At 46.3% G+C, this 22,707-nt stretch overlaps 1 protein-coding gene across 1 annotated transcript in view; it reads left to right on the forward strand.

The window, feature by feature from the left end:
• The window catches only part of phf20l1 (PHD finger protein 20 like 1), a gene marked incomplete at its 3' end in the record, with an annotated part of 88,905 nt that overhangs the window by 37,265 nt on the left and 28,933 nt on the right, over positions 1–22,707 (forward strand). Inside the window, exon 10 of the mRNA XM_033020367.1 lies at positions 10,401–10,668. Coding sequence (XP_032876258.1) covers positions 10,401–10,668 — 268 coding nt within the window. The remainder of the gene's footprint in view (positions 1–10,400; positions 10,669–22,707) is intronic.

Raw genomic sequence — 22,707 nt, forward strand, 5'->3', positions numbered from 1 at the left:
CCACTCACCTCTGGCAGTGCTCTCCGACTGAACATCTCTCACCTTCCGCTCGCCAGCTTCGCTCATGTCAGCCGCTTCCCGCAAATCCTTAAATTCCCACAGCCGAGTAACCTCAATTGGTCCCTTGATCGTGCTGTCGGAGTTAAGATACTTTTAAAATAATGACAATCCATATTTGAAAAACCCGCCAAGGAGCTTGCGCTGTGCATGTGCGGAAGGCTGCTGGGCATGCGCAGTACTGCAAAGGCAGAATTTCAGCTGCCTTCAGCCCCGCTTGTCATTGACGGCTTGAAGCAGCGCTGACGGCACGTGCGCTGCACAGACCTTCGCGTGTTACAAGTGCTGCGGTTGAAAGGCACGGAGAATTATGCCTACATAAGAGATCGATCTCTTAGATAGGCATAATTCTCTCATGCCTTTACTATTTATATTTAATAATTACCATTTCATAATTTTAGTCAGGGTAGGCAGTGCCTACCTTGCCTACCCTGATGGCACGTGCCTGTCCTGCACCTCCTCCAACCTCATCTATTGCATCCGCTGCTCTAGGTGTCAGTTGCTCTGCATCGGTGAGACTAAGCGTATGCTCAGTTCGAAATAACCAACCTGATCTCCCTGTGGCTCAGCACTTCAACTCCTCCTCCCATTCCGAATCTGACCTTTTTGTCCTGGGCCTCCTCCATTGCCAGAGTGAGGACCACCGTAAATTGGAGGAGCTGCACGTCATATTTCGCTTGGGCAGTTTACACCCCAGAGGTATGACATTGACTTCTCCAATTTCAGGTAGTCGCTGCTTTCTCCTCCCCTTCTCAGCCCACTGTCTCCGCCTCTTCATTTCTTCTTCCCGCCCCCCCTCCCCACCGTCACATCAGTCTGAAGAAGGGTTTCGACCCGAAACGTCACCTATTTCCTTCGCTCCATAGATGCTGCCTCACCCGCTGAGTTTCTCCAGTATTTTTGTCTACCCATTCACACAAGTTCTGTTATCCCACTTTCCTCACCTACTCCCTACACATTAGGTCAATTTTACAGAGACAAGTTAATCTACAAAGCCAATGCGTCTTTGGGACTTGGGAGGAAACCCACACGCTTGCAGGGAGAATGTGCATATTATACACAGATAGTGCCCGAGGACAGGATCGAACACAGATCTCTGGCGTGTGCGGCAGCAAGTCTACCAGCTGTGCCACTATATTTTGTTTTCCAACACAAAAAAAATTATACGTTGATAACTTTGGTTACTAAAAAAAAGAAACTATCCATTTTCAGTCTTAAATCTCTAAGTCATGCTATGTCCCCATTACAGCTACTCTATGTTTTAATTCGGTTCAAGACTATGGGGCAGTACATTGGCCATAAAGTCTCTTGTTTCCTTCCACATTCCAAAGGTGTGTAGGAACCTTTTTCAGGCCCAACCCAAGACGTAATACTTTCCTTTTGTCCAGAGGTTCTGTCTGACCTGTTGAGTTGCTCCAGCTTTTTGTGTCTATCTTCGGTTTAAACCAGCATCTGCAGTTCCTTCTTACACACACGATACTATACGATAGAACTTTATTAATCCCAGGAGGAAAATTGTGTGTGTCACACACACGCACACATATATACACACAAATATATATATTTATATATTCATATATAAATATACACTGTTTTGTTTTCTCGTTTATAACATTGTTTACAGAGTACTATGTTTACATATTCTGTTGTGCTGCTGCAAGTAAGGATTTCATTGTTCTAACTGGGACATGAGAGAATAAAACACTCTTGACTCATGACATGTCGCTAACGTGTGGGATAGAACTAGTGTACAGGTGATTGGTGGTCGGCGTGGACTCGGTGGGCCAAAGGGCCTGTTTCCACCCTGTACCTTTAAATTAAACTAAAAACACTAAAGCCAGAGGAAGTCTAAAGAAGGGAATCTACCCGAAACTTCACCCAATTTCTTCTATCCAGAGATGCTGGCTGTTCCATGGAGTTCCCCCGCACAATTAAAGCATGGAATAGTCTTCATCCTACAATAGTTACCCAACCAGACGCAACTAAATTTAAGGTAGCTCTTTTTTCCCCAAGAACTCTTTTTTGCTTAAGTCCAAGTCAAGAGAATTGTATTGTCATGTGTCCCAGATAGGACAATGAAATTCTTGCTTGCTGCAGCACAACAGAATATGTAAACAAAATACAGAACAGGAGATAAAAGTTCAGTGTGTTTATATACCATAGACCAGTGGTTCTCAACCTTTTTTCAGTGATGTACCCCCTGTGAAATATTTTTTCAGCCAAGTACCCCCTAACCAGCGCAAAAATATAGGCCTACATATATGTAGGCCTATATTTTAAAATCTCACGTACCCCCTGGAGTGCCTTCACGTATCCCCAGGGGTACGCGTACCCCCATTTGAGAACCACTGCCATAGACCATATATATACACAATAAATAAACAGGTAAAATGCAATAGGCTGTTATTGTTCAGAGTTTGGTGATGGTCCCTCCACCACCTCCAGTTTAATTTCCATTTGGAATATTTTTGGAAGACCTGGAAAACAAGAAGCAAGAGTTACTCCAGGGAGTTACTCCAGCTCCAGGGAGTGATTCTGCGTTGGTTTTCTGTGGTCGCGGCGAGGCAGCGACTGGAAACCAATGGCGGCCAGATCTCCCACAATGCAAAGGGAGGGAGAAAGTGCCCGGCGCCGACCAGTTGCCGTGGCAGTGCGCATGTGCAAGGCAGCCGATGATGTGCTGGCTGTGGCAGTGCGCATGTGCAAGGCAGCCGATGATGTGCTGGCTGTGGTTGTGTGCAGGGCAGCTGATGATGTGCTGGCTGTGGTTATGTGCAAGGCGGCCGATGATGTGCTGGCTGTGGTTGTGTGCATGTGCAAGGCAGCCGATGATGTGCTGGCTGTGGCAGTGCGCATGTGCAAGGCAGCCGATGATGTGCTGGCTGTGGCTGTGGTTATGTGCAAGGCAGCTGATGATGTGCTGGCTGTGGTTGTGTGCATGTGCAGGGCGGCCGATGATGTGCTGGCTGTGGTTGTGCGCATGTGCAGGGCGGCCGATGATGTGCTGGCTGTGGTTGTGTGCATGTGCAAGGCAGCTGATGATGTGCTGGCTGTGGTTGTGTGCATGTGCAAGGCAGCTGATGATGTGCTGGCTGTGGCAGTGTGCATGTGCAAGGCAGCTGATGATGTGCTGGCTGTGGCTGTGGTTATGTGCAAGGCAGCTGATGATGTGCTGGCTGTGGTTGTGTGCATGTGCAAGGCAGCCGATGATGTGCTGGCTGTGGTTGTGCGCATGTGCAAGGCGGCCGGCCGGCCATGCCGGCAGATGAGGAGCGGCCGGAGAGCGGAGACGGAGAATGACAGAGAGAGAGAGAGAGATAGAGAGGGGCCAGCTCAGAGTTGAACAGCAGGTTACCCGGGTGCTTGCCAAGCCGGGTAAAATGACACGGCTTTTAGGTTGCCCGGCGGGTCTTTAGGTGGCCATTGGCACCCAGGCAACCGTTAATTTTGAGCCCTGCTGACACAACCCTGGCCAGGCTCTCATTTGGAGGAAGGTACAGGAGTTTGGAAACTAACGTCCAGGTTCAGGAACAGCTGCTTCCCTATAGCCAATAGATTATTGAACACTCCAACTAAACTACAAACTGCCTTGGGTGAACCAAGGACTTTGGCCTTTGTTTTGTTTTGCACGATATTGTTTTTTTTTTTAACTTATTGGACAATTGTTTATTATATAATCTATTGATTATTGTGTTTACAATCCTGTTGTGCTGCTGCAAATAAGAATTTTTGGTCTATATAGCTATAAAACACTCTTGACTTTTCTAAAGAAACAACATGGATAGGTTAACAGTAATAGAGAGGGTAGACGGCCCATATATATTTCTCAGGCTGGAGAGAATCTGCAGTTCTTTCCAACACACTTCTGGATAAGCACATGGATATGCAGGGAGTGGAGAGATATAGGTTATGTGGAAATGGATAAATTACGACATCATGTTTGGCACAGTATTGTGGGCCGAAGGGCCAGTTTCTGTGTTGTACTGTTCAAGGTGTTCTATATCTATCTATATATTACTAATAACTCTCTTCTGGTTTGGTCGACTGTCTATCTGCGTGCGTGCCATCTCAAGGAACTACGGCACAACGGTACACAATTGCGTTTGCACCTTATTCACCATTGACCTGTGGTTGTTTGTATCAAGTTTCATTCAGATTGATGTTATATTTCACAAGTTATCACATTTTTAAGTTGACTAAATCCACTTTGATAATCACTTCAACACTTCAGTGCTGGCATTTGAAGCTATGACGTCACAATGGGATCTCACAGTCCTCCACCCGACATTTGCAACAATGTTGCCATCATAGAACACTTAGTCATGTGCCTGGAAGCAAGTGATTGAACAGATGGGGGAGGGGCCAGGGGAAGTGGAATTGCAATTGGAAGTGCTGGGGGAGGGGCAAGGGAGTGGTGGAATCTTACGATGGGGGAACCAGGCCTCCTGTCGGGGCTATGGGTGAGTGGTGGAATATTGTGTTGTTGAACAGGTTATGTTGGGGGAACAGGTGAGTGGAAACGGGTTGTGTTGGGGGAACGGGTGAGTGGTGGATTCTTGCGTTGGGGGAATGGGCCCCAAGGGGTCCCACTTGGTCTAGTATCTATCTATACTATTACTAAAACTCTCGTCTTGACCACTTCCGGTCTGCGTTGTATTTAAATTTGCGCAAAAACGGTGCACTATATTGCTATGATTTTTTCGCCACCTTACTCACCATTCTCTGCACCAAGCGCACCAAGTTTTGTTCCAATTGGTGGAATATTAGAAAAGTTATGAAGGTTTAAAAAATCGTGAGATGAGCAGAATGGTCTTCTCGTCTATCAGTCACCATGAAGGTAACGCCGCTTCCAGGGGCGATGAGAATAAAGTCCCGGAGGCCGGGCGTGAATCCAGAAGTCGGGCGTGAGTCAGCAAGCCCGGAAGCCGTGAGTGAGAGTTGAGTCCAGAAGCCGTGAGTGAGAGTCGGGTCCAGAAGCCGTGAGTGAGAGTCGGGTCCAGAAGCCGTGTGAGAGTCGGGTCCAGAAGCCGTGAGTGAGAGTCGGGTCCAGCAGCCGTGTGTAGTGAACTGTGGCTCCAGCAGCCGTGGCTGAGTGAACTGTGAGCCCACCAGCCTTGAGTGAGTGAGTGAACTGTGAGCTCATCAGCCGTGAGTGAGTGAGTGAGTGAACTGTGAGTCCACCAGCCGTGAGTGAGTGAACTGTGAGTCCATCAGCCGTGAGAAAGTTAACTGTTAGTCCACCAGCCGTGAGTGAGTGAACTGTGAGTCCACCAGCCGTGAGTGAGTGAACTGTGAGTCCACCAGCCATGAGTGAGTGAACTGAATCCACCAGCCATGAGTGAGTGAACTGTGAGTCCGAGAATCCATTTGGCCCACAATGTCTATACTAGCCCTCTGGAAACCAGTCCCTTTGGCCCATAGTACCCATACTAACCCTCCAGAAAGCCCCACCCATTGGCCACCGCCTGAAGCCATCCCCCTCCCCCGGCTGCAGGATGCCCCACCGGCTGCTGACAGCCCCGCCTGAAGGCGTGCCCCTCCCAGGCTGCAGGACGCTGCCCCCACCGGTCCCCGAAAGCCCCCCGCCTTAAGCTGACCCCCTCCCCCAGCTGCAGAACGCAACAAGAGACACAACAAGAAAGAATGGACTGAATAAATCTCTTTAACGTTTAAATTGTTGTTATATTTTAAGAGTTATTCACATTTTAAGCTTTATTAAATCCCCTTTCCACTTGCCGTGCCCGTCAGCTGCACCTGCGCAGTAACACCTGCGTGTTCCACGTCACGATGGGAACCCAATGGGAGGGAATGGCTGCGCTGCAGGAGAGCCACCAAGAGTGGATGTGGTGGAGTGAGTGCGTGGGGGGGGGGGGAGAAGGGCAAGGGGCGGAGTGGGGGGTGAGGGGAGGAGGGGGATCAGGGGCGTCACAATGGGAACCCGTCAGTCACGCCTGCACAGTTGGGGGCTATGCGTAAATGGTGGAATATTGGAATTGGTGGAGAGGTGGAATATCTCTTAAGGGGTTGGACAGGCTAGATGCAGGAAGATTGTTCCCGATGTTGGGGAAGTCCAGAACAAGGGGTCACAGTTTAAGGATAAGGGGGAAATCTTTTAGGACCGAGATGAGGAAAACTTTTTTCACTCAGAGAGTGATGAATCTCTGGAATTCTCTCCCGCAGAAGGTAGTTGAGGCCAGTTCATTGGCTATATTTAAGAGGGAGTTAGATGTGGCCCTTGTGGCTAAAGGGATCAGGGGGTATGGAGAGAAGGCAGGTACAGGATACTAAGTTGGATGATCAGCCATGATCATATTGAATGGCGGTGCAGGCTCGAAGGGCCGAATGGCCTACTCCTACACCTATTTTCTATGTTTCTATATTGCGTTAGGGGAACCAGGCCTCCCGTGTGAAAATGGGACCCAACGGGTCCCACTTAGTCTAGTATATTACTAAACCTCTCATCTTGTTTGTGATTCTGTGTGCGTGCGTGCTCTCGGAACTACGCCAAAACGGCACACGATAGTGCAACAATTTTTGGACCACCTCACTCACAACTGTCTTGTGGTGTGTTTTTTATCAAGTTTCGTTCGGATTGGTGTAATATTTTACAAGTTATTCACATTTTTAACTTTACAAAACCCCACTTTGAGAAAAATGACTTGAAGTTTCAGTGGCAGTTATGGCTATGACGTCACAATGGGATTGTAGCCCTGCCCGCTACAATGTTGCAAATCCCAGGACACTGAGTCCTGGCAGCAAGTACAATTGGAATTTTTTTTTACATTTAAAAAGAGGGAGGCTGAATAAAGGGAAATTACCGCCCCTGCGCAGTTGGGGGCTATGGGTGAGTGGTGGAATATTGCGATGAGGGAACGGGTTGTGTTGGGGGAACGGGTTAGTGGTAGAATATTTCATTGGAGAACGGGTTGTGTTGTGGGACCAGGCCTCCCGTGTGACAGAGACCCAACGGGTCCCACTTGATCTAGTAATAAATAAAAGTTAGCCATTTGGCCCCTCATACCTGCTCTGCCATCATGACAAGATCCTGGGTGATGTTACACCTCAGTGCCATTTTCCTGCACTAACCCCACATCTCCACATTTCCTTAATTTCTAAATTCTATTAATCTCTTGTCTTGAATACACTCAACAATCAAGCTTGCACAGCCCTCTTGTGTAATGAATTCCACAGATTCAGTAAACTCTGGAGGAAGAAAGGTTTTCATCCCTCCCTTGAATGTCTGACCACATATTTTGAGATTCTAGAAGCCCAGCTGGGAAGACATCAACATTGTATCTACCCTCATTCTGGAGAACGGTCCCGACCCAAAACGTCACCTATCCATGTTCTCCACAGATGCTGCCTGACCCACTGAGTTACTCCAGCACTCTGTGAAACGTCACCTATCCATGTTCTCCACAGATGCTGCCTGACCCGCTGAGTTACTCCAGCACTCTGTGAAACGTCACCTATCCATGTTCTCCACAGATGTTGCCTGACCCGCTGAGTTACTCCAGCACTCTGTGAAACGTCACCTATCCATGTTCTCCACAGATGCTGCCTGACCCGCTGAGTTACTCCAGCACTCTGTGAAACGTCACCTATCCATGTTCTCCACAGATGCTGCCTGACCCGCTGAGTACTCCCGCACAATACCCTGCCAAATCTTTGTTTCAATTAGATCCTCATTCTTCTGAACTCTAGTGAAAGAACTGGTTAATCACTACTCGTACTGCACATCTGCTATCCTAGAGCTGAATCAGAGGAGTTTTCCCTGCATTCCCTTTATCACAAGTATACACAGTTGTCCAGGCCAGGTGTGAACACAACATGATTGAACACAACTGTGCTTACACAAGTCAACAAGCCCTTTGCTGTCCTAATGGTATGCGTACAATGGTTTATGTACAAGGACACCCAAGTCCTTCTGAATGACAAAACCAATCTCTCATTTAAAAACATACTTTGCCTTTCTATTTTCATTTCTACAAAAATGGATGACAAAAATGTTCCACATTTATTCCTTCAACAAAGCTTCCCTGCATCATCCTCACACTCACAGGCAGAGATAGATAGATTCTTGATTAGTACGGGTGTCAGGGGTTATGGGGAGAAGGCAGGAGAATGGGTTAGGAGGGAGAGATAGATCAGCAATGATTGAATGGTGGAGAAGACTTGATGGGCCGAATGGCCTAATTCTGCTCCTATCACTTATGACCATGTGAACTCCACAGTGCCACCAGTCTTTGTATCATCAGCTATTGTGGAAATATTTGGATTTTCCTAGTACAGGGCTCCGTGCCTTGCCCAGCCTGGTGGTTTTGCATCACCATTGGTAACAAAGGTCTGCTTTTTACACATGGTTCCTTCCAGAGAGCTACAGCAGAAGGTGAGGATTATCCAAATAGGCCAAATATAATAACATCAGCCGGGTAGTACGTAGATTGTTTGCTGGATTGTTCCCCATGTTGGCGGAGTCCAGAACCAGGGGTCACAGTTTAAGAATAAGGGGTAACCCATTTAGAAGGGAGTTGAGGAAGAACCTCTTGACCCAGAGAGTTGTGAATCTGTGGAATGCTCTGCCACAGAAGGCAGTGGAGACCAATTCACTGGATGTATTCAAGAGAGAGTTGGATTTAGCTCTTAGTGCTAACGGAATCGAGGGATATGGGGGAAAAGCAGGAACGGGGTACTGATTGGTAATGATCAGCCATGATCACATTGAATGGCGGTGCTGCCTTGAAGGGCCGAATGGCCTACTCCTACACCTGTTGTCCATGTTTCTATGTTTGCCAAAGTGAAATTAGTAATAGGTGATGAAGTCCGGGTGCCGCTATGGTCGAGAGGGGGAGAGGAAGAGAGTCAAAGAGTGTTTTATTGTTCTATATCCCGAAATGGAATGATGGGATTCTTGCAGCAGCACAACATGATATTCAGTCGGAATCATCAAACGCAGGTTTGATTCTTATATTTGGTGAATATATTTGCCCTGCAGGCATTTCAGTGACATTTCTCTACATTATTTCTGTGATAAAGGGCTTCCAGGTGTGGACTCCTATATTGGCGAGACCAAGCGCAGGCTCGGCGATCTTTTCGCCGAACACCTCCGCTAAGTCTGTCTTAACCTACCTGATCTCCCAGTTGCTAAACACTTTAACTCCCCCTCCCATTCCCAACCTGACCTTTCTGTCCTGGGCCTCCTCCATTGTCAGAGTGAGGCCCAGCACAAATTGGAGGAACAGCACCTCATATTTTACTTGGGCAGCTTACACCCCAGCGGTATGAACATTGACTTCTCTAACTTCAAGTAGCCCTTGCTTTCCCCCTCTCTCCATCCCCTCCCCCTTCCCAGTTCTCCCACCAGTCTTACTGCCTCCAACTACAATCTATCTCTGTCCCGCCCACTCCCCCGACATCAGTCTGAAGAAGGGTCTTGACCTGAAACGTCGCCCATTCCTTCTCCCCAGAGATGCTGCCTGTCCCGCTGAGTTACTCCAGCTTTTTGTGTCTGTCTCCACTTTCCCGTGTTTTGCCCATGTCCCTCTAAACCTTTCAGATCCATGTCCCCATGCATTAAGGGTAGATGCGATTAAATGCTGTTATAGTCCCTGCCTCAACTACCTCCTCTGGTAGCTCATTCCATACACCCACCACCCTCTGAGAAAAGATTGCCTCTCAGATTCCTATTAAACCTTTCCTCTCTCACCATAAACCCATGTCTCTAGTTCCCGAGTCCTCCACTCTGGCTAAAAGACTGTGTTCACCCCGTACATTCTCCTCACAACATTACGTTCAGAAACAATGCCTCCTAGTGATGTATATCCATAGGGTGCGAGCTAATATTTACACATCTAGTCTCCTCACATTATAGGTTTCAATTCTATCATCTCCCATGCTTTTAATCAGTCACCTTCATTATGACAAGCTGTGCAGGAAAGAACTGCAGATGTTGGAGTAACTCAGCAGGTCAGGCAGCATCTCTGGGGAGAAGCAATGGGTGACATTTCGGATCGAGTCTGTAGAAGGGTCTCGACCTGGAACGTCACCCATTCCTCCTCTCCAGAGATGCTGCCTGTCCCACTGAGTTACTCCAGCATTTTGTGCCACTTCGATTTAAACCAGCATCTGCAGTTCCTTCGTACCAATGTTTATGTCTGTTGAACAAGTTAGGATAAATGAACTTTGTGGTTCCTGCATGAAATTTAAAATGAATCTTTGTTTTCGTCTTGACTTGTCCAGGTTGAAGTTGAAATCCAGTTGGTAGTTTTAGTGTGAAACGAGCTGCGATAGCTTCAGCAGGCTGGGATTATCTCAGTTAATTGTTGTCCTTTGGTCTTCTGCAGCTGCAGCCCCCTGATTCCATCGCCCAGCTGAAGACTGAAGGGAGCAGTGGTGACTCCTATCGTCTGAATCAGAAAAGTGATCCACTTTCTTCATCTTCATCTGTGACTAAACTGCGAACAAGGAAGACAAAGGCTGAGGAAGCACCCTGGAGCTCACTGGCCACCAATCATCCTCCTGACCCACCTATACCTCAGGGCAAGGAGTTCCACAATGTACAATTTCCTCAGACATTATCCCCACCTCCACCTCCAGATATCCCTCACACTGGTTAGTGCGTTGATTAGTGAGTCTTGCCTACAGGGGGTTTTAAAGCAAAAAGCTATTTAGCTTCTAGTTGTGGCTGTTAATTGTGTTGAAAGAATTCTGAAGATTTTGTTGTTTTTCTTTGAAAACCACATGTATACTGGTATTTTCAGGTATGTCAGCATGTTTAGTTATGTAAAGCTTTTCTTTGATCTTTCTCCGTAACTTTAAGTGATGTGATGCATGCCAGTTCCTCCACTTTATTGCTCATGGGTTGGACTGCACCATAGCTGCTGAGATCATGGTTCCTACTTAGGCTGAAACATGCACTTAAAATCTGCACAGCTGATGAAAATAGAAGCCTGGCTTTCATTTCTTGATTGGTCCACATTTGCTTATGAAAGAAACGAGTCAGATTTCACAACTCAGGATTGCATATCATCCTCGATATAAAACAGCAATGTTTTTTTTAAGAAAAAAGAACTTTCTACTAGAATTAGATTTATTTACTCACAGTCAGTCTGACAGAACCAGCCAGTTGGTCACCCTGATGTGTTTTTTGTAATGAATTTCTTTGTAAACACCAGGGGATTGAAAGTTCAGCACAACTATTCCATTCATTATTGCGTAGTGGTATCGAAAGCTGACACGAAAATAAGCTACTACAGTGAAGGAAAATGAGTAACTAAACCCATTGAAGCAAGATGTGGTTTACTTGAGCAATTCTTCTCTAAAGCCCCTCTCACTCCAGCACTTTGTCGCTCAGGTTAGAATATTCCAATCGGCATTCGTTGCCAAGATCACCACCCTGGGTTGTCACGGCTCCATTGACCGTCCCCATCAGTAGTAAGACAGGACAATCAGACAGTCTGGCAAAGCGCCGTGTACCAGAGGGTGCAGATAGAAGTCATCAACGCCTTCTGCCTGTCGTACCCCCGTGGTAAGCGACCGTCTCCCACGCTGCCCAAACCAAATAAAATACATGGAGCGACCAAGTTGCACACGTGTACTCAATCAAACCTCGGGGGAACTAAAATCTTGTCGCATTTGGAACCCTGACCCATGATTTGATCGTTCTGTGGTTCCTTGTTCTGTAAGAAAATTTACCTTTAAAATTTTATATCTTGAATCTATATTTTTTTAATGAAATGACAGAGATGGGGAGGAGTGCTTCAGTTGGTGGCGAGGGGGCCAGTTGTTGCTGAGATTTGATTGGGCTGGCAGCAGACTGTGGGTTTGTGGAGTAAAACATTGCTCAGTGATGTCGCTGCATTTGGGCTACGAATGGTAGTATTTTGAGTGTCTGTCAGGCACCATCTCATGGGTTATGAGGAGGCTCCTGACTGCAATTTGAAATCGTCTGATGGTGTGACCATGTGTGATATCAAAAGCAGCGGTGGTTGAGAGAACTTTTGAGACAATGAGTCTCCAGACTCTATAATCAAAGATGGATTTGGAAGTTTGTAATTAGCTGTGGTCTGTTCACTGAGTGAGTGACAGGCCGGATGCATTGTACTTATAGTCATGTCCAAGACTGTCAAAGGAGAGAGCCTAGCTCTCATTGTTATAAATATTGTGGGTGGACTTTCTCCAGCCAACTAAAGTGTTCATCAAAGTCTGGAACAAGATGTAGACTCTAAACAAAATCAAAAAGGCAGAGCAGAAAGTTTGTTGATTTGTGGAATAAACAGGAATCTCTCCTGCGTAATTGTAGAACTGGCTCAATTACTAACATCACTCTACACCAGTCAGTGTCCCGTGGCTCTTGGTCCAGTATATATAGTTTCAAACACCAGATGTAACTAAATCAGCCAGTATTTTTCTTCTTCTTGCTATGATTTCTCTCATCTTCCTCCTTCCGAAGGAGCCACCCATCACATCATGATTTCCGATACTGAAAATGGAAAAGCTGGAGGAAAATAATCATTTGGCTCAGTGTGAGCTAGAGGGAACACTTGCCCAAATGGCAGGCTCTGGGGGACATCAGCGACACCAGCGAATCAGGCTTGAGGTTTTAAATGATTGCTCGCTGAAATGTCCATTTGCGTACGTCTCCACTATTAACCAAGTCCCTGTCATTGCCAGCTTGAATTTGTTTCCGTGTTTGTTCAAGGTTTCTGCAGCTTTCAGGCTAGCACCATTTCTAGGCTTGGATGACGGGGCATGCCATCGACTTCTCCAAAGTCCACTCATTGTCACAAAATCAATTCTTGCCAATTGGATTTGTTCAAAATTATGTTTGTTGTCTATACTGTTCACTTCTCTCAAAACCAGGAGGCTGTAATCATGCACTCTACCACCCAGATTTTCAGTTTACATTTTTGGGGCTAAATTGATCACGAAATGGGTAGAGAAAGGGAGAACTAAGAGTATAAGGTGAACTTTTGATGGAAAGATTTTTTATAACCAAAGGTTGTTTTGTTTTCTATATGAGGGAACTAAAGAGTCTTTTTCCTTTCTTGGGAAGAAATTCTAAAATTCCTAGTAAGAACCCTGATCTGAAGCCTACGATTGGTGTAACTGCCTTGTAACTCACTCAAAGCCATCAGTGCTGCCTTCAACTGAATGTACTCTTCTGATTGTTGTTCAGCAATGTTTAAAGTCGTGCCATTTGATGTCGGCGTGAAGGCTATAAGTCGCATGATGTCTTTGACGTCAAGTCAGTGTAAGCTATCGATCATGTTAGTGGCAAAAGAGGAGGTTGTTTTGTCAAGAAATTTATGCAATGTGTTGTACATCTTTTTTAAAGCAATTTAAAAAAAAAAAAAAAAATCCGTCACGAGGTAGTGTTTGAATTCCCTGACAGAAGCGGCTGGAAATGTGCTTCGGGACCAAGTGTGTGCGTGTGTGTGCGGGTAGTGCAGGTAGTCTTGTCGCCAAGCACACTACCTCATGAAGAATTTTTTACCAAACTTTCATTACTTATTCTGCTACACTTTTTTGTAAAAGAGGAAAATACTGTCTTGCTAAACAAAGGAAAAAAAATAAAAGTTATGACTATGCTGGATTGCAGAACCCGTGCTGTTTGTCTTTCTTGTTTGAAGCTTGAGGTGCTCCTCATTATTTATCTAATTACAACACAAAGTATTTCACATGTTGAATGGTATCACCTATTGCCTATTTTTTACAATGGGATTGAATTCTGGCAGTCAATGGATGGCTTCAACATCAGGGTTCTTGTGCACTCCCTATCCTCAGTTGTTTTTAACCCCTCTGACTCTTAAGCTCAATAGTGTGCTGATATAGTCGGCCGTTCAAAAATAGATATGACTAGCAAAGTGGCTTCAGGTGGGGGAGAGGCCTTGGACGATGGGACAGAACTCCTCGGGGGGAGAGAGGGGAATACGGAACCTCCACTTTGCCTTTGCAAAGAACTAAAAATACCATAGACACAAAATGCTGGAGTAACTCAGCGGGACAGGCGCATCGCTGGAATGGGAGACGTTTCGAAACGTCATCATTCCTTCTCTCTAGAGATGCTGCCTGTCCCGCTGAGTTACACCAGCATTTTGTGTCGATCTTCAATTTAAACCAACATCTACAGTTCTTTCTTACTAAAAATACCATGGTTTCCTTGCTCTAAGATGTCCTCTAATTTGGATTATATGTTATGACGTGAAAGCTTTCTCTCCGAGACACTAGTGTCATCACAGCTTAGATTAAAATATATCAAAGTTTACAACGTTTGGTGTCAATTCAGGCAGGAGCTCAATATTGGGACCGTCATCAATGCAAGAACTCAATGGTTAAATTCTGCCCAAAAAAAAGCTTCAAAGGAAACAATAATTGGACTTGCGATTTTTATTGTTGATAATGAACTCCGAGTCATCTTGCACATTGTGCACACAAGTTCTTCCTGCCATGCTTTTCCCTTTTCATTGTTGCATCACTGGCATTCCAAGCAGACCCCGCTACTAGATGATGATGATGATGGATGGGTAATAAAATTGTGTCCATTGCTGCAGCCTGTGGCATCAGCACTCAATGTTCACGCAAATCACTAAACTCTTACCTCACTTGCAAACTTTTCTCCACGTTTAAGTCTACTTTGAACTATCTTCATGCATGCAAGCGTTTTCATATATAAAGAAACCTCAGCCTAACTGGTGTGGGTGATGTTTGTGAAGCTAGTTATTCTGGTTCTGAAACGCAGAGGCGATTTCCCTGTTTATCACAAGTCTCGTTCTTTAAGCAGAGCCACACGTAAAATTAACAGGGCTCTTAGGGTTAGGGTTAAGTTGTCCAGTTGCAGCAAAGTTTACAACTGTTCTGTACTTGGATCGCTAAATATGCAATATTTTTCCTTTAATGTTTAGGTTTTGAATGAATGATGTATTTGTATTGGAATTCAGCTGTGCTGCAGCAGCCAAAGGGAATTAAAGGGTTAAAAACCTGGGATAACTCAGCGGGTCAGGCAGCATCTGTGGAGAACATGGATAGGTGACGTTTCACAGAGTGCTGGAGTAACTCAGCGGGTCAGGCAGCATCTGTGGAGAACATGGATAGGTGACGTTTCACAGAGTGCTGGAGTAACTCAGCGGGCCAGGCAGCATCTGTGGAGAACATGGATAGGTGACGTTTCACAGAGTGCTGGAGTAACTCAGCAGGTCAGGCAGCATCTGTGGAGGACATGGATAGGTGACGTTTCACAGAGTGCTGGAGTAACTCAGCGGGTCAGGCAGCATCTGTGGAGAACATGGATAGGTGACGTGTCAAGATGGGACCCATCAGACTGATTGGTAAAAGCTATTGTGAGTAATGATCATGGGTTTATTTAATTTGGTTGAGAACATCTTGTGGACAACTTTCACAGTGGGTAAAGAGGCATTGTATTTGATGCCAGATGCATTCTTGTCACATGTGTGGAGTGTAGTGGTAGGATGCATGTGTGTTATTATTACTGTAGTACATTGACCTCATACAATGGAGACTGTTTCGACAAGAGCTTCAGGGTTGAGGTAGAGTCAAGACCCTGACAGGAGGGGAGAAGACTCTGATCAAATTTATGTGGATCTTATAAAATTAGTAAAACTTAGAAAATAATATAAATACTAGATACTAGACTGTCAAATCTTGAGAGGCACGTGGACTTAAACCTCTAAATAGCCAGAAATAGGGCAGGAAATGTATGTAAACATCAGAAATAGATTGCAGGAAAAGTCGTAGAGTTAAAGACCCTGAAACCTAAAGTTCTTGCTGGAAGCTGATGTTGGGAGGGTTTGTGCGTGCGGTTGTATCATCTTTGTTCATGATAACCACTTTGTGATTTGTTCACAGTGATGTACCATTGTCATAAGGTCGCAAGTGATAGGAGCAGAATTAGGCCATTCGGCCCATCAAGTCTACTCCACCATTCAATCATGGCTGATCTATCTCTCCCTCCTAACCCCATTCTCCTACCTTCGCCCCATAACCTCTGACACCTGTATCTATTTTTCTCTGTCTTCTGTGGCAAAGAACTCCATAGATTCACTGCCCTCTGACTAAAGAAATTTCTCCTCAACTCATTTCTAAAAGAACATCCTTTAAGTTTTGAGGCTGTGACCTCTAGTCCTAGACTCTCCCACTAGTGGAAACATCCTCTCCACATCCACTCTATCTGGGCCTTTCATTATTCTGTATGTTTCAATGAGGTGACCCCTCATTCTTCTAAACTCCAGCGAGTACAGGCCCAGTGCCAACAAACGTTCATCATAGGTTAACCCACTCATTCCTGGATTACAATGAGGTGCCATTGCGCAAAGTTAAAGGATGGTTGGAATAGTTTCAGGATTTGAGGAAGGACATTCTTGCTTTTGAGGGAGTGCAGCGTAGGTTCACCAGGTTAATTCCCGGGATAGCGGGACTGTCATATGCTGAGAGAATGAGTCAACTGGGCTTGTATTCACTGGAATTTAGAAGGATGAGAGGGTGTCTTATAGATACATATAAAATTCTTATGGGACAGGTGAGATGCTGGAAAAATATTCCCCATGTTGGGGGAGTCCAGAACCAGGGATCACAGTTTAACAATAAGGGGTTGGTCATTTAGACAATAGACAATAGATTAAGGACTAGGCCATTCGGCCCTTCGAGTCAGTACCACCATTCACTGTGATCATGATCTATCTTTAGGACTGGGACGAGGAAAAACATATTCACCCAAAGAGTTGTGAATCTGTGGAATTCTCTGCCACAGAAGGCAGTGGAGGCCGATTCACTGGATGTTTTCAAGATAGTTAGATTTAGCTCTTAGGGATAACGGAATCAAGGGATATGGGGGGAAAAGCAGAAACTGGGTACTGATTGTGGATGATCAGCCATGATCACATTGAATGGCGGAGCTGGCTCGAAGGGCCGAATGGCCTACTCCTGCACCAATTGTTTATGTTCCTATGATAGCGAGTTAACCAATAAGACTGGGTCTCTCCCCTCCCTCTCCCCCACCCTAGCCATCCTACCAGTTCCAATGTTCGCATCCTCGTGTCCCTTCGTATCACCTCTTCCCCAGCCAACAACGGGCCATTGTGGGCTCCACCCTTCCTTGGCCATCTGTTGCCGGCCCTGCTTTGTTTTGGCCTTTTCTTTCCTCCAGTTTCTTCCAGAACCAGGGGCCACAGTTTAAGAATAAGGGGTAAGCCATTTAGAACAGAGATGAGGAAACACTTTTTCTCACAGAGAGTGGTAAGTCTGTGGAATTCTCTGCCTCAGAGGGCGGTGGAGGCCGGTTCTCTGGATACTTTCAAGAGAGAGCTAGGTAGGGCTCTTAAAAATAGCGGAGTCAGGGGATATGGGGAGAAGGCAGGAACGGGGAACTGATTGGGGATGATCAGCCATGATCAAATTGAATGGCGGTGCTGGCTCGAAGGGCCGAATGGCCTACTCCTACTACTTTGGGACGACAGATGGCACAATGGGCTAAGTGTTCGGCTGGCAACCGGAAGGTAGCCGGTTCGAATCCCGCTTGGAGTGCATACTGTCGTTGTGTCCTTGGGCAAGACACTTCACCCACCTTTGCCTGTGTGTGAATGTGTGCGAGTGATTGGTGGTGGTCGGAGGAGCCGTAGGCGCAGATTGGCAGCCACGCTTCCGTCAGTCTGCCCCAGGGCAGCTGTGGCTACAGAAGTAGCTTACCACCACCGAGTGTGACTGAGGAGTGAATGAATAATGCGATGTAAAGCGCCTTGAGTATTAGAAAGGCGCTATATAAATCCCATCCATTATTATTATTATTACTCCTGCACCTATTGTCTATTGTTTCCCCGCCCCCTCTACTTTCAGTCTGAAGGTCCTAACACGAAATGTCACCCATCCATGTTCTCTCAGGCTGCTGCCTGCCTGTCTGTCTGTCCCGCTGAGTCACTCCAGCACTTTGTGTCTATTTTCGGTATTAACCAGCATCTGCAGTTCCTTACCATACGAAACTGGGGTATAACACCGGGTGGCACGGTGGCGCAGCGGTAGAGTTGCTGCCTTACAGTGCTTGCAACACCAGAGACCCGGGTTCGATCCCATGTACGGGTGCTGTCTGTGCGGAGTCTGTACGTTCCCCATGTGACCACGTGGGTTTTCTCCGAGATCTTCGGTTTCCTCCCACGCTCCAAAGACGTGCAGGTTTGTAGGTTAATTGAATTGTAAATTGTCCCTAGTGTGTGTAGGATAGTGTTAGTGTGCGGGGATCGCTGGTCGGCACGGACTCGGTGGGCCGAAGGGCCTGTTTCCACGCTGTATCTCTAAACTAAACTAAAACTGAACTTGGCTATTACTGAGTAAAGCCTGGGATAGAAAGCTGACTGGGTGAAAAGTGGAGAGTTTGAGGTTGGATATGGTTCTACAAAGAGGAGGATTTATGGGGGATGTTGGCTGGTGGAAGTGAGGAGAGTAACAGGCAGTTTATGGGTAAATACAAATAAGTTCATGCGACTGGCAATTATTCCATATCTATATTTTCCATTCCTGAAAGCTATAATTCCTGGTGATAAATCGCTTCATATCCCTTGCATTGACTCTGTTGTGATGAAGAGATACCCAACTCCTTACCCTGTTATAGTTTACATTTTTTTGTGTTGCATGAATTTGTGGAGTAAAGAAGCGGAATGTTCCTTTGCCTTCGGGCATTGTATAGAGTAACGTGCACGCTGGAAAGGGTGCAGAGAAGATTAACGAGGGTGTTGCCAGAACTCGAGGAGCTGAGCTACAGGGAGAGAGAGGTTGAGCAGGCCAGGACTCTATTCCTTGGAGCGCAGGAGACAGGTGAGGGGTGAAAACTGAGAGGTTTTCAAGAGTCAGATTTAGCTCTTAGGGTTACAGGGATCAAGGGACATGGGAAAAAAGCAGGACCGGGGTACTGATTTTAGATGATCAGCTATGATCATATTGAATGGCGGTGCTGACTCAAAGGGCCGAATGGCCTACTTCACCTTTTTTTCTATGATCCTATAGAGGTGTATAGGATCATGTAATGAATAGATTGGGTGATTAGCGAGGCTGTTTCTCTGCAGGTCTGTGTGTCTTTTACCCAGAGTAGGGGAATCGAGAACCAGAGGACATAGGTTTAAGGTGAGAGGCGAAAGATTTAATAGGAACCTGAGGGGCAACTTTTTACTCAAAGGGTGGTGGGAATATGGAACGAGCTACCAAAGGAGGCAGTTGAGGCAGCTACAGTATTTAAAGAACCTTTGTATGGTTACATGGATAGGACATGTTTTGAGGGATCTGGGCCAAATGCAGGCAGGTGGGACTAGTTTAGATATTCAGGTTGGGCCGAAGGACCAGTTTCCATGCTGTATGAATCTATGCGGTTTTCACACCCAACACCAAGGCCGTATGTTGACGGTGAAACTGCCGTTACATTGAGCGAATGATTGCTTGCCCAATATTCATGTGATAGGTGCAGAATTAGGCCATTCGGCCCATCAAGTCTACCCTTCCGTTCATTCATGGCTGATCTATCTCTACCCTCGTAACCCCATTCTCCTGCCTTCTCCCCATAACCGCTGACACCCGTACTAATCAAGAATCTATCTATCTCTGCCTTAAAAATATCCACTGACTTGTGGCCTCCACAGCCGCCTGTGGCAAAGAGTTCCACAGATTCACCACCCTCTGACTAAAGAAATTCCTCCTCATCTCCTTCATAAAAGAACGTCCTTTAATTCTGAGTCTGTGCCCTCTGAGGGGTTTTAGACTCTCCCACTAGTGGAAACATCCTCTCCACATCCACTCTATCCAGGCCTTTCATGGTTACGTGTGTGAACGTGCGTCTACTAGACTAGAGGAAATGAAGGCGGGCGTCACACAAGGACATGAAATGTTTCCACAATGTTATTAGGTTACGAACCTACAGTAACATTCCAGTAAGCTGGCATGTTTTTAATGATCCCACTAAGTTCCTAGGGAGCGGGAAATCTCGGCCTGGGAAATTTGGAGGGAGGAGGAAATAGAACAGCTCTTAAATCTCAACTTATCAAAAGCAGCTGCATTCCGCATCACGTCCATCTGGGAGATGAGTGCATGGAGCAAGGGAAAGAAGCAGAGTGACTATGGAGTGGGAGATGGATGAGAATGGCTGGCCTGGGCTTAGTTTAGTTTAGAGATACAGTGTGGAAACGGGCCCTTTGGACCACTGACCAGCGATCACTCCGTACACTAACACTATCCTACACACACTAGGGACAATTCTAATGCTTCTCCTATTTCTCCATGCTGGGGCGACATGGTGGTGCAGCGGGTAGAGTTGCTGCCTCACAGCGTCAGAGACCCGGGTTCCATCGTGACTACGGGTGCTGTCTGTACGGAGTTTGTATGTTCTCCCCGTGACCTGCGTGGATTTTCTGATTCTTCCCTCATTTACTTTGACTTGTGATCCAAATCCTCCAGTGTTTCATCTGCCTTGTTTGTACGTTCTCCCCGTGACCTGTGTGGGTTTTCTCCGGGTGCTCCGGTTTCCTCCCACACTCCAAAGACGTGAGGGTTTGTACGTTAATTGGCTCTGAAAAGTTGTCCCGAGTGTGCATGATAGAACTAGTGAACAGGTGATCGCTGGTCAGCACGGAATCGGCGAACCGAAGGGCCTGTTTCCATGATGTATCTCATAGAAACATAGAAACATAGAAATTAGGTGCAGGAGTAGGCCATTCGGCCCTTCGAGCCTGCACCGCCATTCAATATGATCATGGCTGATCATCCAACTCAGTATCCCGTACCTGCCTTCTCTCCATACCGTCTGATCCCCTTAGCCACAAGGGCCACATCTAACTCCCTCTTAAATATAGCCAATGAACTGGCCTCGACTACCCTCTGTGGCAGGGAGTTCCAGAGATTCACCACTCACTCTGTGAAACGTCACCTATCCATGTTCTCCACAGATGCTGCCTGACCCGCTGAGTTACTCCAGCACTCTGTGAAACGTCACCTATCCATGTTCTCCACAGATGCTGCCTGACCCGCTGAGTTACTCCAGCACTGTGTGAAACGTCACCTATCCATGTTCTCCACAGATGCTCCCTGACCCGCTGAGTTACTCCAGCACTCTGTGAAACGTCACCTATCCATGTTCTCCACAGATGCTGCCTGACCCGCTGAGTTACTCCAGCACTCTGTGAAACATCACCTATCCATGTTCTCCACAGATGCTCCCTGACCCGCTGAGTTACTCCAGCACTCTGTGAAACGTCACCTATCCATGTTCTCCACAGATGCTGCCTGACCCACTGAGTTACTCCAGCACTCTGTGAAACGTCACCTATCCATGTTCTCCACAGATGCTGCCTGACCTGCTGAGTTACTCCAGCACTGCATGGTTTTTATTCTCAGTTACCTGGCCCGTGGTTCGAGCACCAGCCTGCACTCCTCTTGCACTCTGGACACATGCTCTGGACGAACGAGTGAGCATGACGTAACACTGTTCATAATTGATACAGTGACTGAGCGGCACGGTGGTGCAGCGGGTAGAGTTGCTGCCTCACAGCGCCAGAGACCCGGGTTTGATCCTGACTACGGGTGCTGTCTGTACGGAGTTTGTACGTTCTCCCCGTGACCTGCGTGGGTTTTCTGATTCTTCCCTCATTTACTTTGACTTGTGATCCAAGTCCTCCGGTGTTTCAACTGCCTTGCGGCTATTCAGTGCTTTCTTTCACTACTTTCTTTAGGAAGAAAACCACAAAGGTCTACCTGCATTAACTATTCTTTAATGAATGAGGGGGGACCTCATTGAAACTTACTGCATAGTGAAAGGCTTGGATAGAGTGGATGTGGAGAGGATGTTTCCACTAGTGGGAAAGTCTAGGACCAGAAGGCACAGCCTCAGAATTAAAGGACGTTCCTTTAGGAAGGAGATGAGGAGAAATTTCTTTAGGTGGTGAATCTGTGGAATTCTTTGCCACAGACGGCTGTGGAGGCCAAGTCAGTGGATATTTCTAAGGCAGAGATAGAAAGATTATTGATTAGTACGGGTGTCAGGGGTTATGGGGAGATGGCAGGAGAATGGGGTTAGGAGGGAGAGATAGATTAGCCATGATTGAATGGCGGAGTAGACTTGATGGGCCGAATGGCCTAATTCTTCTGCTATCCCTTATGACCTAGCCAATGGATTGGAATTTCTTGGTTACTGTCAAGGCTACAGGAGGTTTTAAAATAATTTTGTCATTGCAGATTTAAAGATTTTTGTATTCATTAGACGAGGGTAAAGTTACTAGTCCTTTCTGAGCCGAGCAGAACCTGCTTTTAAACATCACTTTTCATGGCCTCAAATTATTTCAAGATGTTTCTGGCCAGTGAGTTTGCTTTTTGATCCATTTATTTTTGCCATCAAATTCTTCATTCCTCACAATTGCTGCATTGAAAAATAATTTATTATCCGTGGAAAAGATGACTTTGTCACAGATTTATTAGTTTGCCTCCTTTAGTTAAGACAAAATGTCAAAATGCTGCAATTCACCGCAATGAACAACAATCTGACGTTTGTTAAAAGGGAATAAAATCCGGGCACCTTGTAACTGTTAGCTGGTCGAGATGTAACGCGATCATCCTGTCTGTAATTTCACTCAGTTAAAGGGCGCTCTTTTAGAAAGGAGGTCAGGAGCA

The sequence above is a fragment of the Amblyraja radiata genome, chromosome 4, assembly GCF_010909765.2.
Source record: "Amblyraja radiata isolate CabotCenter1 chromosome 4, sAmbRad1.1.pri, whole genome shotgun sequence".
Lineage (NCBI taxonomy): Eukaryota > Metazoa > Chordata > Chondrichthyes > Rajiformes > Rajidae > Amblyraja > Amblyraja radiata.